We start from the raw sequence: 16,967 nt of genomic DNA on the forward strand, positions 1-16,967 counted from the left end.
GCAACCAACTAAGAGGTTTGAAGGGTGACTGTGTTAGTAGGTTACGCTCTAGATTACCCTAATTAAACTAATTATCTAGTTTTTATATATTATTTAGTTTAGTTTAGTGCTAGTTTTGTAGATGTTTTTCTTCTTTCTTATGTAGTTTTTATTTTGTTGTCCTGAAGAAGGGACGGGTTGTCCCGAAAATTTGACAATATTTTACTTTATTGTTCGTGTCGTTGGTTATTCTTAGTGCTTTTTTATATCTCATCTTATAACCTTGTATCTTTTGATCCGACACTTTAGATAACGAGTGTTGTTGGTTTGCTAGTGCTTCTTATATCTTTTTCACCAACGGTATCTTTTGATCCACTCGTTTATCTCTGGACATTTACATTTGTTTATTTATTATTGTTTCATTTGTTTCACTTGTTCCCTGCCATGTTTCTTTACTACAAACGTACTTGAATCCTTCGTGTTCATTCAAATTTTGTTACTCTTCCATACATTTTGTAATGTTCCTACAACAATTCGGCCTGACGTTATTTTCGTAACTTTTATTCAATTTGATCGTGACCCCATCTATTTATTCCGGCTTTTCGTTTCTCTTTATTACGCTTTAATAATGTCAATTCAAAGTAGCCAAACATTTAAACTCCTTAAAAATCAGCATAAAAAATCTATAAAATCTCAACACAGGATCTCCAATATTGAAGCATATTTACAATGTGACACGATACCACAAGGTTTCAAAATCAATTCTGAACCAAATGTTGGACCGGTTTCCAAAAATTTCATGACACGTTGGGAAAGCATTCTCAAGAGATGCTCAAAAGAACTTATGTCACTCTGCCTTTCTTGGGACCATCACAAGTTACAACAATACGAGAAAAACATCACAGCTCTGAATTTATCTCTTACCAAAACTAACTCTGACGCGGACTTGAGGGAAGCCAACAATATCATTCATACTTACAATGAGGCCCTCACCAAAAACTTACTAAAAACACAGGAAAAGAAATTCGTCCGTGATAATATCAGTTTAAAATTTAACAGCAGGACAAACAACATTAATAACGTGTCTCACAAGAAAACCAAAGCACCCCGTTGTAGACGCTTTGTACGGAAAACAGTTCCAACAACAGACGGGGATAATTCTAACGCTAAGGTTTGTCCTGTACTTAACGTTTATAGTGTATCTCTTACCGAATCCGAAACATCACTGCTTTCCAAAGGCCTCAACTTTTGCCCTACACCCCGGGAAGTAAACGAAAGAGCTGTAAGAGAGGACACTAGGGCCTTTTTCCGTAGACTTAGACTGAAAGAACATTTCTCTAGAAAGACTCCAGTTCTGATGTAGGTGACAAGTCCCAAACTTCTTTACAAGACCTTGAAAACCATAAACTATATAGACCTAAGAGCAACTGGGAACCAGCCCCTGGTAAATGCGGAGCCTTAGAATCATATATAGAAGCTGTCGAGTCAGACATCGAGAAACTCCTTTCCAAACAACACAGACACCCGGATAATCTAAATACAGAAGAAAGATCAGCATTACAAACCCTAAAGAACCGGGAAGACATCGTCATTAAAAAAGCAGATAAAGGGTCAACAATTGTTGTGATGGACCAAGACAAATATCTTGCAGAAGCATACAGACAATTGTCAGATGAACGTTTTTACCAAAAGCTTGACACTGATCCTACAGATGACTTCTCAAATACTATTACCAAAACATTAGATACTATGTTTGAAAATAATGAAATTGGTTACAATATTTATTCTACCCTTCTTCCTATCAACTGTAAGCCCGGCCAATTTTATGTTCTTCCAAAAATTCACAAACCTGGAATGCCAGGACGTCCCATAGTAAGTGCCATTGGACATCCCACTGAAAAAATTTCAGAATTCATCGACCTTCATCTCCGTCCACATGTTGAAAATTTACCGTCATATCTTAAAGATACAACGGATTATCTTAACAAAACGCCATCTTCAAATCTTCCAGATAATACTATTCTCGTGACGATGGATGTCACATCCCTTTACACCAACATTCCGCATGACGAAGGTATTGCAGCCTGTAAAGAGGTATGGGACGCTAGAGAGGTTCAGATCCCTTCAACTGAATCTCTCACCAAGCTCCTAGAGCATGTTCTAAAATTCAATAATTTTATGTTCAATGGAGAACACTACCTTCAAGTCAGTGGCACTGCTATGGGCACCAAAATGGCACCATCTTACGCCAATATATTCATGGGTAATCTAGAGCGTAACCTACTAACACAGTCACCCTTCAAACCTCTTAGTTGGTTGCGCTTCATAGACGACATCGAAATGAAGTGGGTTGACAACAGAAACAACCTCGATGATTTTATTACCTTTGTCAATTCTTTCCATCATTCTATCAAATTTACGACTGAAATTTCCTCATTCAACAACACGTTTCTTGACACTACTTCAACTTTAGTCGATGGTAAACTCGATTTCAATCTTCATACTAAACCTACAGATTCCCACCTCTATTTAATGACGTCTAGCTGCCACCCACCTCATACGTTTAGAGGCATACCAAAAGGCCTAGCCACCAGAGTCAGACGTATTTGTTCAACTCAAGAACTATACTCTGAGCAAAGTCAACTCCTAAAATCCCACTTATGTGCCAGGGGCTACAGCTCGCACTCTGTACAGAATGCAATTGATGATTTAGCTAAAGAGGATCGTTTATCCCTTCTGAAATATAAACCCAAAAACGAAGAAAACAAGGTCCCATTTGTCACTACTTACCACCCTGTCCTTAGGGGCCTAAATGCAGTCTTAAAGAAGAACCTACCAATCCTTTACAGCAATGATAAAATGGTTGAGGTTTTCAAAACCCCCCCAATGGCAGCTTTCAAGCGCCCTAGAAACCTTAAGGACATGGTGGTAAGAACCAAACTAAAGAACCCTCTGCCTAATGGTGGCTTTAGAACTTGTTCTGACACCAGATGTCTGTTGTGCAAACACAGCTCTGATGCAGACGACTTCTCTAGCCCCATTACTGGCCGTACTTACAAAATTTTCGCAAATACTTCTTGTCGTACGGACAATTGTGTATATCTCATCAATTGTAAATTTTGTCAGAAACAATACGAAGGGGAAACAGGAGACCTCCGCAGGCGCATCAATAATCATCGTTCCACCATCAAAACTAAGAAAATTAAAGAACCCGTCGGGGAACATTTTAATTTAGATGATCACAAATGGGAGGACATGATGGTTTTGGTCATTGATCACAACCCTAACTGGACAGATGCGGAGAGAAAAAATAAAGAAAAATTTTGGATGCATAGACTGAAGTCATTCCGCCCTGACGGCATTAACAAATTAAGTGACTTCACCAAAATGAACATCAACTAAGTACTGATTTGTTTTCGTAGCAATATTACCATCTTCATCTTTTTCGGTCCATGTACAAACTATTAATCATGTTATTTATTCAAATTATTAGCTATTTCCTTAATCGGTTTTGTTCTTGTGCTTTATTTCACTTCCATTAGTTTTTACATTCATGATTATTTATGTGGTCTTTTACAGGGCCAATCTTCCCTACAAACTTTCACTACGAATTATCTTACTAGTACTACTTAATTAACAGCAACCCCCAATTAGCAAGTTAATTCGTTCGCGTTATCTTTCAGCACTTCTTCACAGACCGTCCGCTGCGTCGGACGGGATTTTTCTTTCTCGGGCTCGAATTCTTAAATATAAAGATGTAGCTGCCACGTTTTGATCCGGTGTTTAAACATTATCTAGTTTTTATATATTATTTAGTTTAGTTTAGTGCTAGTTTTGTAGATGTTTTTCTTCTTTCTTATGTAGTTTTTATTTTGTTGTCCTGAAGAAGGGACGGGTTGTCCCGAAAATTTGACAATATTTTACTTTATTGTTCGTGTCGTTGGTTATTCTTAGTGCTTTTTTATATCTCATCTTATAACCTTGTATCTTTTGATCCGACACTTTAGATAACGAGTGTTGTTGGTTTGCTAGTGCTTCTTATATATATATATATATATATATATAGATATATATATATATATATATATATATATATATATATATATATATATATATATATATATATATATATATATATATTATCAAAAGAAAATATCATAGGAATCCGAGTTCGGAAGAATGAAAGACAAGTATTTCTTTTAAAGGAATGATCGGCAATAATGATATATTTGATAGCTAGAAGCAATCAACATGATCAGTTTGATGTAAAATAATTTAAAAAAGTACTGTATTTTTACAAAATATAGAATATTTTGAATCTGTACACCATAATTTCATCATTATAAACCGTCAACAAATTTTATTTTGAAATAAACTTGGGGAAAGCCGTTCATAAACTCCTTGTCTAGTTTTATATTTTTAACGTAATTATTAATTGTTAATGTATCTTCTTCTTCAGAATACTGAGTAGGGCTCTTCAAAGAGCATTAACATGTTTACGAAGAAAGAGTTGTATTTAAATAATTTAATGCGACTGAAAAACATTGAATGCCATCATAACTTGCTATTGAGGTCGCATTATAACGTAACCTTGTTTATAAATCGCGTCTTCCTAGCTACTATTATGCAACATCAATAGATCAGGGTCAGTTCATGGAGCATCGAGGTCAGCTGCATTACTGAATGAATCTTTCGATCGAAATTCTTACGCGTGAGACAAAATGTGCATTCTTGAACTTACAGGTCGAACTGTATTTTATGTATGTTTGCATCTCTTAAGGTAAATGAACTGAAATAAAACTTAGTAAAATGTTATATAAATGATAAACCAAACTTCAAGTTTTTAAAAGAACTACTTATGCAAGCGGAATGTGTGCGCACGTGGAAGCATTTGCCGGATGCCTCATATGGACACAACAGTGATCGGCCGAAGCCGATCACAAAAAACAACCACATCAGTGTTTAAGAGTTAGATTTTATATTCAATATAAGTAACGACCATGCACAACAAACGTGTATATATAATGAAACATTATACCTATAAATAAAGATATCTAGGACTTGCAGAAAAGTGTTTCGAAGGCAATAATTGTCACTTTGGACCCTAGAAACAAATAACCCTCTACTGTATCAATATAAAAGAAAGCAGAATTATAAAATTAATGCACTAAGTGGGTCTCTCTCATTTAATGTGAAACCTTCAGTCCTTGATAAGTTTGTGACCTGGTGTAAAGTGTTATCTAACATATAGCATTAGAAGCACTGATAACACATGTTCTGATCTTTTTCACAGGTCATATTGACAGAGGAAAGTAAGTAGAACATATATGTGGTAAACCATGATTAAATATTTGTTTGTAATTTTTTTGTACTTTTTCAAGTTTGTTTTAAGGTGTGTTTGTTTATATTTAAAGTATAATTATTTTATGTAAGAGTATTAAGCTTTTATATTTTACATCTTCATTATTGGATTATCTTTTTCTTTAATCAAGCAGGCAAGAAATCAATATATACAAAATGTTGGCAGTGTGATTAAACTATTGTGTATTCCATTGCAAAATAGGAGAGACAATTACTTTTTAAACAAAATTGTTGATAGCTTTATCTTTTTGAGTGGTTGTATTACGTGTCATTCTTGCAAATCAAACCATGTCTAGGATAATTTTATCATTTACTTTATTGAAAACATAAAGCTAAAGTGTCTGCAAGTTGATGACTTTGCAGCAAAAACTATCAATTTAGCTGCTGTAAAAGTGGTTATTTACGCTTTAGAGAATTACACTAGTTACGCGGTAAGCGTTTAACCACGTAAAATACCTCACCCAAATGGTAAAATATACACGAGTATCATTGGACCATATAATTAAAAAAAATCAACCGCCAACATAAATAACAGTTTACAGCATTTATTTTTCATTAATTTTTTATTTTAATTTTTTTTTTTTTAAAAAAAACATCATGCTAACAACATATCCATGAGAGAGAGAGAGAGAGAGAGAGAGAGAGAGAGAGAGAGAGAGAGAGAGAGAGAGAGAGAGTATGACTATTGACTTAAAAGAATTATGATAGCTTTGCAAAATAGAATAACATACTAGAATGAAGATAACTTTATCAAATCTTTTGATTGAAACGTAAAACTTATAATTGATGTCAAATTTTTTTTTGTAGTGGCCTGGTGCGCCTTTTTGGTCCTAAGTCTATTGTCACTTTCGTATTCATTAGGTAGGAGTGTGTGATAAAGTATCTTATCCTCAGTCACATAACACAAACAGTACTGTTGGTAAAATCTTTTCAAGTACAGAACAAGAAAGATAATAACCCTACATTTATATTTGGTAGAAAAATTTTCTTTTGTAAGAACATATAAACAAAATGTCGCCTGTAATTTTTCTACTTTCTTTCTTCAATTAAAAATTGATTTTAGAAAGTGACTTTCAAGAAATACAAGTTGAGAAAGATCCCCGCTTATCTGCTCGTGAGGTTGATCATCATTTCTGCATGACTAATGCTGATGATTACCGAAGTAAGTGTCAAGAAGTTCATTAAACAATGGTCGATTTGTAATTAATTTGTGTAACACTGTATCTGATTTTTAGAGCAAATGGTTGCTGTCTTTTATTTTCTTACGTTAGTAATAACTATCAAATAAATCTAAAAATAAAAAGGCTTTATAATATAATTTCATGTTTATCATTTTCAGCACTTTACGAACGTGCACAGAGCCAAAGATGCAGTACATCATATTCCGGTAATAGAGAAAACATATATTTAATTTTATATTGTCAGCAACTTAAAAAAAGATTCCTTCCTTACTTTCGGACATTCGGAAAAATGAGTAATTACGATGTTTATGTGTTCACAAACATATGTGTAATGTTTGTTGGCTTTTACTTCAATAAATTTACATTTATTTATATGTTTAATATCTTTAACGACCATTTTCGTCATCAGTGCTTGTGAATGTGGAAAGAATGCGTGTACACCGCTATCCATGTCTACAATTGCTAATACAACAAATATCAAGTAAGTAAAAGACTTCGTTTTCAAGTAAAAAAAAATCTAAGAAACTGTACAATATTGATTTGTTTACACTGCTTTCTATATAGGTTCTGTAAATTTAATAAGTCTGCTATACATCTGAATATGTTGCTGGATAGCACACTTTAGAAGAATTTTTTTATATTCAGTCAGAAGTCCATTTTCCTGAGCCAACGTATATCCAATATTGAAAAGAACAATATATGATACGAGTTAAATTTGCCCCCCATAATTCGCCATTTTTTAAATTGTTTCGGGTACAATAAAATGTAACGTTATTTTTTAAAAGAGTTGATATAAAATATATTTTTCACATAATTATTTGATTTATTTGCACTCACTTGCAGTATATGACGTCAGAAGCGACGCTATTTCTATAATTCAATCAAAATCAGAAAAAATTAGACATTTTTCTCAATTTTTTACGAATGGGAAATTTAGAGCGCATGCTTAAACAAGGAAAATTTTTTGTCACTTATTAGTCTTAACTAGATATATCTCTTATTAAAATATTTTGTTTATTCAAGCATGCGCTTTATGTTTTCTGAGAGAAAAACTGTTTGAAAAAAAGCTGTTTGTGCTTTAAAAAAAGCGAAAATGGCGGGAAAAGGTTGTCTTTACAATGCCATATTTCTAAATTGTGGACACTTGAATCAAAATGAACATTAAGTAAAAACATTACATATATATCTGTACAAATAAAACAAAAAATTACAGTAAAATGCTGATAGTCATTTAAGAGGGCCATTTTAGGCCTATACCATGTATAGTCCTTTGAGGTATCCAGGCCTGTCCGATGGTTTTCTATAGTTGCAATTAATAATGTGCTTTTTATTGTTTAAACTTTTTCAGATGTATCAATGCATTTATGTGATCTTGGACAGGTCACTTCATGCTACAATGTTTTCAACAATACTTGCATAAATACATTAGGGCAATATTGACCATTTGTTTATAACAATCGATAGTGAAAATGTTTAGGCATTGCAATAGATTTATTGCATAGTTGTTTCTCAAAGTTATGTTCTCGGTCAAATTAGATTTAGTATTTCTAATTTTTGTTTACCTAAAATTTACAATCAAAAGCAATCATCAGGAAAATATTACTATACTCTGTCCCCAGTTTTTGCTTCCACCACTTTATGCTTGATATTTCAATAATAGTAAATACCTTTGTGCTCAAACTACGTTCATCCACTAATATGAAAAATGTCCAGATTTTTTGTTTTGAAACGCCCCCTCTACCGCTTCAGGTTTCAATACACATCCATAAATTGAAAGTCTGCGGAGATTTTGCATTGCATCAGCCATTAAGAAGCCCGGATGATAATGTTAAAAAATTGCGCGATGCATTCCGAGTGTATTCCGAATGGAGAAAAAATTAAACATTTCCCATTACAAATCTCCGTAAGAAAATTGTTTTCGTTCCTGTGAAATTTTATGAGGGAAAAGGGATAATCGATCAATGAAGATATCTTGGATATATTCCTTTTCATCGATTTCAATTGTATTTCTTTCACATGTATGTGTATTTTTATTACAAATCATCAAAAGCTGATGGAAGCAATAACTTGGGACAGACTATAGTTAAAACAGTGTATGAAATGATAAAATAGCTATACAATAAAAAGGATACAGAAATATTTATATATTTTTTCGTAATTATAGTAATGTTGTGTTGTGCAACTGGAAAGTGAAAAAAAAATAACATTTTATTTTACATCATACCGTTATGAGTATAAAACAAATTTATCTGTTCAACATGTTCTTCCCCTTTACATTTTACCCAGGTCTTCATTCGGAAAAATGCACATGTGCTGCATCCCATGGCTTCCGTTTTGACTTTGTTTCGATTGATAGTAAGCATCGTTTAGTTTTTAGTGTTAGTATCGAATATCCATAAAGCGATATTTTATTTTAGTCTAAATGAGTGTATTATAAATGTTGAAAGTTTTATAATGCCATTTTGATGATTATGAAAATTGTATAATATTTTTGCATTTTATGATTGTTCCACTTTGAAATGCACCCAACTATGCTTCATCTTTACTTTGTTAACCATACCGGATTGTTTGATCAATAGATGGACACTACCACGATTGCATTAAGAACAGCGTGTACCGGCGTGAGTGAAGCAATTGAAATCATCCTTGTATTTTTCACGTTAACTTCTTTGCAAGATTCAAATATTGTACAAATTTATGCACATTATTTTTATCGATTTATTTATATTTAACTTTTTTTCAATTCAAAAAATTATTATATTTAAGTAACAATTTTTATTCTAAATAATATAGATGCTGTGAACCTATTTCTAACTCACCAGCCACATGATACGGGTTACCCATCTCCTCAAAATGTCCACTGCCAGGCCAACGCTCAAAGTAAGAAATCCACATCTTTACAAAGTCGTATACGACGGGAATATATATTAAAAGTAACAAATGTATATGTACATATACGTAAACAACGTCTGCATCATGCAACTAATAATAATTAAAAGTCAAAAGATGGGCTTTCTATGAATTATGTAGTTCCATAACTCATTCTAAGTATAAGTAATCGCTCATATGGTTCTAATTATCGCGATAAACAAAGTAAGAAATTTAAGAGTCTTTTTTTAAGTCGTGATTAGTTTTACAATAACATATCATCTGGCAAAGTGAACTCTGTCAGCGATATTCTCAAATCAAAAGCACGACTTTTAACAAAGGCTTTATCTTAATAAATACACATAAGAGGTATTTGAAAATATCCTCACAAAGTTTACAAAGTCAAAAAAGAAAATACTTTACTTCATTGTCTTGCGTTTAAAATCTGCAGTATTAAATGTCACTTTAAAAAACACATATCTGTAAGAAGCGAACATTTTCGAAAATTCAGAAAAATATTCATCTCTATAAATTTTATTACAAGCTGTAATTTATTGTGTTTTAAAGTGATATTTAAGTTAGCTTAGAAATTGCCAACTGTTATTTTTAATACATGTTCTAAATTATGTATCTCATTTTTTCATTTTTCCTAATAGAATTATTAAGTTTCATAAACCTTAATGACTTATTTGCAGACATTTATATTATCTTTCTTGATCGCTCGCTGAAAGAATTGTATTACAGTATGGGACAGTCTTCATGATCTCTTGCACTCTAGCAGTATCTGCTTTAGGGACTTCATACGTCACATGTATGGTAGGTAATGCCTCAAAAAATAAATTGATATTTGTACTGTCGTTGGTTTCAATGATTGGCGTAATAAATCTTCTTGTTTATACTGATGTATAAGTGACATTGATGTGTTATTCCTTAGTTTCCTTCAAACACCATGGGGAACCACCGTGCCATTATAAATGCCAATCCCAGTCCGCCGGGTCTCAAAGTAAATCATTTAAACCTTCACGTTAATGCCAACAACTAAACTTTTCTGACATTCAAAAAGCATTCTTTTTCTTATTAATTATTCTATAAATAATGCTCTTACAACAAAAATTATGCCGACAATGGTATGAGGTGTAAAGAAAATCTTTATCCAAGGAAAACATAGACTACATGTTTCCTTTATGGCCCATCAAGGTACAATCAGTCCTAGTCCTACAACTGTCGAAATGCACGGACACCATTACTCTTCGACAGAGCGTAAGTCTTATTATATGGATCACTCGATTGTCGCATCTCTCTCTCTCTCTCTCTCTCTTTCTCTCTCTCTCTCTCTGTGGTTTCATTATCTGTAATACTTTTTCGATTAACTTATTCTTTAATTAGGTAGAATGTTTCATTTTCAGTTTACCATGCATACGAGACGGGAGTATGTCTTAGTGAGCACACAGGTAGGCCAGGATTGAACTCATTTTTTTTAAAAATAATTTGACATATCAATAATAAGACAAAACCTCCGTGATATTTGTAGTTTAGTTAAATTTATAAGACTGTACTAATATATTTTTCTTGTGTTACTTTCTTTTGAGTTGGTTCCTGTTATTGCTGTGGTGACTTTGAAATTATTTTGTTTTAGTGTGGTCGTTTCTTCATAATCATTTACCGAGTGGAATGTCCCAAGCTGACGTCATTTATCACATGGCAGGTAATCTATATTGTCAACAATTCAAAATTAACCTGCTACCAGAGAAGGATCCGAAATCTATGACGTCCAATTGATGATAAATTGAGTTCATATTGGGATCGGAACAACAGTGCCATTTGGGCTATCCGCATTCTCTTTCACACAAAAGGGTATTTGACAAAAGGGGTCACTATTTTGCGACGATAAGTAACAAAATTATGCATTTTCTCACACCAAATCTTTCAGTGGACAGATAATTTGAATGATATATCGAAGGTGTAACGTTTGGGCAAATAATAATCCAGTTATATAATTTTCTTTTTTTCAATTGAAGTGAAATGCATGAAGTAAAAACTTAAAGGATGATATTTTTCAACCAAGCAAAAGACTTCTAGTTTTTAATTGTAGCAAACGTGACTGAATTATTGCTAAACTCTGATTGTAAGTCGTGCACTTGAGTTATTAATTTCTTTTTTCGGCATATGTGTCTTTGGCAATTGCAGTATTTAATGACATGATTTGTCAAAAAAATGTAGATGAGAACTTACGTCTCAGTCATATTTCTAGAACCGACTAGCGACTGATGGTTGCACAGGTTAATTAGCAATTTCAACGCGATTATCGGTCGTTCCTTGGCTCGATTTAGGCGTATTCTGTTTTGTTATGCTTTTATACGAAATATGTACAAAGGAATAAAATCTAAGATATGTATGAACGGTATGTCATCTGATTTTTTCTGTTGAAATATAGGTGTGCGTCAAGGAGAAAATTTATCTCCTTTTTTATTTTCATTGTATATTAATGACTTAGAATATTTTTTATTAGATAAAAATATTGTTGGGTTACAAAGTATTAGTTCTTCCATTGAAGATGAGTTGATGTTATTACTTGAAACTTTGCCTGTTATTTTATGCAGACGATACGGTTATTATGTCTGAGACCGCTGATGATCTCCAGAAAGCACTAGATTAATTCCATGTGTACTGTTCCCAATGGAAACTAAATGTCAGTGTAGAAAAAACAAAGATATTAGTTTTTTCAAAAGGCCCTAAGCCAAAAAACATTTTTTATTATAATAATAACGTTGTTGAAATTGTGAGTGAATTCAAATATTTGGGTACTGTTTTTTCCAGAAGTGGATCTTTTTGTAAAGCAAAAAAACACTTAGTTGAGCAAGAAAGCTATGTATAGTATTATAAGAAAAATAAGACTTTTTAATCTACCCATGGAACAACAGTTTGATTTGTTTGATAAAGTAGTAGTACCGGTTTTGCTCTATACTTGTGAAATCTGGGGTTACCAGAATATAGATATTATTGAAAAAATCCATTTGAAATTTTTAAAATATATTCTATGTATGAAAAGTAGTACTCCATCGTATATGGTCTATGGTGAATCGGGTCGTTATCCTTTATACGTAACTGTATATTCTCGAATGATTTCTTATTGGACAAAAATGATCCAAGGTCAAGACAATAAGATTGTGTTTACTGTTTACAAATATTTAGCAAACCAATATATGTATAATAATGACTGTGTAAATCCATGGACTGATTTTATACGACATATTTTAGACTCATGTGGGTTCTCTAATATCTGGACAGAACAATGTTATGCAATAGTTAACGATAAGTGGATTTCTGCCGCCATCAAACAAAGATTGCAGGACCAGTTCATTCAGAAATGGGCAAAAGATATGGATAATTCATCTAAAGGTCAAATATATAAAATTTATAAACAAAAGTTTGGTTTTGAAAAATACTTAGGCATTCTTACTAAAAAAAATTGGAAACCACTTATTAAATTCAGAACAGCAAATCACCGTTTACCAATTGAAACCGGTAGATGGTATGGAATTCCTGTAAATGACAGAAGCTGCACACTCTGTTATAGTGGTAAATTAGCGGACGAATACCATTTTATTCTTGAGTGTAAATTTTTCTTAACTTTACGTAAGCAATTCCTATGTACCAAGTATTTTCAAAAACCAAGTACATTAAAATTTAGGGAACTGCTGATGACAACGAACACCAAAACATTGAAAAAATTAAGCTCTTTTATATTGAATATCAAAGAGCAATTCTGCTGTCCAGCCTAAACTATATTAGCATTTATTATTATTATTACTCTCCGCGTATTGAACACTAATGAAACATTGTATTAAATTTTTATATGATTATCTATTTTTTTTTCTACCACCTTTTGTATTATTACTATTTTTTTTCTCTTACTTACTTATGCTTACTAACACATGTAATACTATGTTGTATTATAATTTATATATAATTTATTAGACCCTTGACATCACAATTTAATGCAAATATGTTATTGTACCTCATGTACCATTGTATGACAATGGTTTGAGAGAAAAAATTGAATTGAATTGAAATTGTTATGGTAAGCGGACATATTTGTGTCCGTTTAGCCAAGTTAGGTCAGCCTTTATTGATTGCTTGATGAAAAACAATGAAAAGAAAACTGAGATTTAGTCAAAGGTCAGGCACTAATTTTCTCATTAGAAGTCGTACGCTTACATCTCTGTCAACGCCTGAAAAACTGACTTTAATTTTTCATATGATCACGCTTAATGATCGTAGAGATTATATTGATGATGCAAAGATGAATTGAAAGCGTGCAGAAACTGTTTATTCAAAACCTATACACAGCTCTAAAATAAGCTTTCATATGATTAGATTCTATATTGTAAATTTGAATTAAAAATGTTTAAAGGTATAAATGAATTAAATTGAATGATTTATCATCATATTTACAAATAAAAGACGTTGATTGAATCGATTTATTTTACATTTTAATATACAAAAGGTTCGCCGGAATCTCTGATCTTCGTTTGCGAAATACAAAAGCAAACATACATCGACAAAGTAACAGGATGCAGTCTGCAATAATTAATTAATGTTAATTGTGAGATTCATTAGTCATATTGCTTGCACATTCTAAAACTGAGGTTGCTTTTTAATAGACATCTATCCGCATGGAACAGACAGCAAATGTGCTTGCACGAAAAGATTTGATCTCCAGTTCCACTGGCTGCATTATGACATTGGTAATATTTCATTCATCTAGGTTGTTAAATCAAAGAATTCTTGTCGGTTTTTTTTTGTTTCATAACCATAACAAAAGAACCTTTCAAATTCTTATGTAGCATGGCGCCGCAGTATTTATCACTTAGTTAACAAGATTCGAGTTTTGTTAGAAGGATGTGAATATGTGTGGAAAAAAGAATTATTGACAAGTTGTCTTCAGAATTAGAATATGACTCATTATATTTTGTTTATTCTCATTTTTGTTTGATTGATTTAATTTAGACATATTTTATTGATAACAGACTATGCCTATGTAAACCTTCTTCAAAATACAAAGTCAAGCAGTGGTTAGAATAAATAATCTATAGAATATAGTATAACAATAGATAATAGAATTTTAAATAATGATCATTTTTTATACATGAAAAATAATTTGTTAACTTGCCCTTTTGAAAAGAACAGTAAGTAATGAACTCTAAAAAGCGCAACATATACTTGATGTTATATTATATAAATAGTGCCTGTTTGGGAGGGTAACAGTTGAAATTGACACCCCGAGAAAACCATTGTCAACAGACGCGAAGCGGAGGTTGACAATGGTTTTCTCGGGGTGTCAATTTCAACTGTTATCCTCCCAAACAGGCACTATTTATTTTATTATACTGAATGTCTTTTTTAAAAATTTTAAGAAAATTTTACTGCTTTTATATAGGAATAACGTGAATTCTACAGCGAACCGTACGCGCATAATTTTCGCGCATGTAACATTTTTTAATGTTACCCGTTGCCAAGTGCGTTGCTAATGCTGAGGGTAATAGTAAATATTATTAACTGCGTCTTAACCAATCAGATTTCAGTATTTAACATGAAAGTATAACAATATCATTTGAAATGTATGTACTAATGTGTCTATGGTGATTTTTCAAAACTCCTGAAGATTAAAATGAAACCGGTAGAGTTTTGAATCGGCTTTCTGTTATTCTTTATTATTTATTAATTGAGTGGATTAACTTTACTCATTTTGGAGTGTATATATATATATATATATATATATATATATATATATATATATATATATATATATATATATATATATATATATATATATATGAGATTAGGTTTTCTCATGTATACTAAAAATCCATCTAAATTACACTTCTTTCTTTTCAGTTCAAAATTGCCTAAAGGACCATGTGTTTAGTGGTAACTATAACCAATTTTCCATTGGTTTTGCCTCTGATATTTCAATTCATGGAAGAAACTTTTTATTTTTTTACTTCTGATTTTAGGAACATTTTACCATCTGCAAAATGTACATCATCACCATATGACTCAGAGCTGTCACAGCCATATGTCGGGTAATAGTTTTCTAGATAATCATTTATATGTTAATAAAACTTAAAAAAATATCTGATTGAACTTTTGAATGAAACATCTTTTAAATTAGTTAAGATAATTTGAAAATGCTCGTAATATATCAGATTTGAGCTCTCAAAGAGTATGGTCACGACTTTATTTTGTTTATAGCTCACTTGAACCGAGAATTTCTGATCACCCGTTGTCCGTCGTCCGTCTGTCCATCTCTCCGTCTGTAAACTTTTCACTTCTTTTCTAAAGCCACTGGTCCAAATTTAACTAATCTTGGTAAAAAGCATTCTTAAAAGAGGGGGGTTCTAAATTGTTAAAATAAAGGACATAACCCTTTTTAAGAGGGAGGTAGATGAGAAACAGTAAGTTTCAAGAATCACTACACCAGAAATGCCAATATTTACACAAAAGCTTTCCTACATAGTGAATATTCTAAATTGTAAAACTAGTGTCCCCGGACCAAAACGGAGTTCAAAGTTTTGAATTGAAACATGTAGGATATATGATTGTTTAAAAAAATGTTTCCTCAAGAACTACAATCTTGCAGTTTGTGATATTACTATGCAAGGATCCTCAAACAGTGAAAATTCTAAATTGTAAAAGCCATGACACCCGGACCATTACTGGGGCCTCAGAAGGGGTTTGTCACGGTGTGAAATTCAATCTTTCAGACTATTCTTAATTATTGTGTAAATTAACTTTTTCGGACTTTGTGTAAGTTGCTAAAAAAAACCAAATCAGATACTAATCAGCCAGGAAAGCTGAAACTTGTGTGGAAGAATCCTCAGGTAGAGTAGATTCAGAGTTGTGAAAATCATAATCCCTAGGGTAGTGTGGGCCCACAATGGGGGTCAAAGTTATACATAAGAATACATAGAGTAATTTTTAAATAAAATCTTCTAAGAAATGTATTAGCCAGGCGATTCTTTATAATTGTTTAGACTTTGGCCTTATAATAGAGGGTCAGAGTTTGATGTAGGTTTATATCCTATATATAAACAATTGTTCAGGATCTTTTTAAGAACTGCAATACACAACATGTGATATGACTTTAAAATCATCCTGTAAGAAAAGGGGGAAATGGATTTTATTTATTCAGGATCTACATGTTTTATTGTACATTGTCCAGATAGTTTGTATTATGACTCCATTAAGCTGATTTTATCATACCTATTGTTTCTCAGGTGAGCAATGTGGCCCATGGGCCTCTTGTTTAAAATAGTGACTCCTGGAATATTTGAGTGTTAGTTCCCCAGTTATAAGCGAGATACAGAGCTCACAATTCTTTTTTATGTAATCAAAGCTCATGTCTTGTTTTTGTTTACATTTTGAATGTTTGAATTAGAACTAGACCAAGAGCAAATGTAACAATCGCTAGGAACTATTCATGTATGCCCAAAGCGAATTAAAATTCATTGCAATGAATTTCAACAAAACTTTTTTACGCATTTGAGTACCACATCTGCTGGTCAGTTGTCAGGG

At 32.3% G+C, this 16,967-nt stretch overlaps 1 protein-coding gene across 1 annotated transcript in view; it reads left to right on the forward strand.

Annotated features, from left to right (window-relative positions):
- Window positions 1-4,888: 4,888 nt before the first annotated feature.
- LOC128183312 (uncharacterized) overlaps window positions 4,889-16,967 on the forward strand; it is a 30,788-nt gene continuing 18,709 nt past the window's right edge. Inside the window, exons 1-17 of the mRNA XM_052852306.1 lie at window positions 4,889-4,966; window positions 5,273-5,291; window positions 6,148-6,201; window positions 6,404-6,502; window positions 6,680-6,727; window positions 6,931-7,002; window positions 8,808-8,876; window positions 9,101-9,142; window positions 9,315-9,401; window positions 10,134-10,205; window positions 10,324-10,392; window positions 10,587-10,649; window positions 10,796-10,840; window positions 11,026-11,094; window positions 14,054-14,137; window positions 15,288-15,320; window positions 15,407-15,475. Of these exons, the coding sequence (XP_052708266.1) occupies window position 5,291; window positions 6,148-6,201; window positions 6,404-6,502; window positions 6,680-6,727; window positions 6,931-7,002; window positions 8,808-8,876; window positions 9,101-9,142; window positions 9,315-9,401; window positions 10,134-10,205; window positions 10,324-10,392; window positions 10,587-10,649; window positions 10,796-10,840; window positions 11,026-11,094; window positions 14,054-14,137; window positions 15,288-15,320; window positions 15,407-15,475 (976 nt within the window). The 5' untranslated portion in view covers window positions 4,889-4,966; window positions 5,273-5,290. The remainder of the gene's footprint in view (window positions 4,967-5,272; window positions 5,292-6,147; window positions 6,202-6,403; window positions 6,503-6,679; window positions 6,728-6,930; window positions 7,003-8,807; window positions 8,877-9,100; window positions 9,143-9,314; window positions 9,402-10,133; window positions 10,206-10,323; window positions 10,393-10,586; window positions 10,650-10,795; window positions 10,841-11,025; window positions 11,095-14,053; window positions 14,138-15,287; window positions 15,321-15,406; window positions 15,476-16,967) is intronic.

Source organism: Crassostrea angulata, chromosome 1 (assembly GCF_025612915.1).
Source record: "Crassostrea angulata isolate pt1a10 chromosome 1, ASM2561291v2, whole genome shotgun sequence".
NCBI lineage: Eukaryota > Metazoa > Mollusca > Bivalvia > Ostreida > Ostreidae > Magallana > Magallana angulata.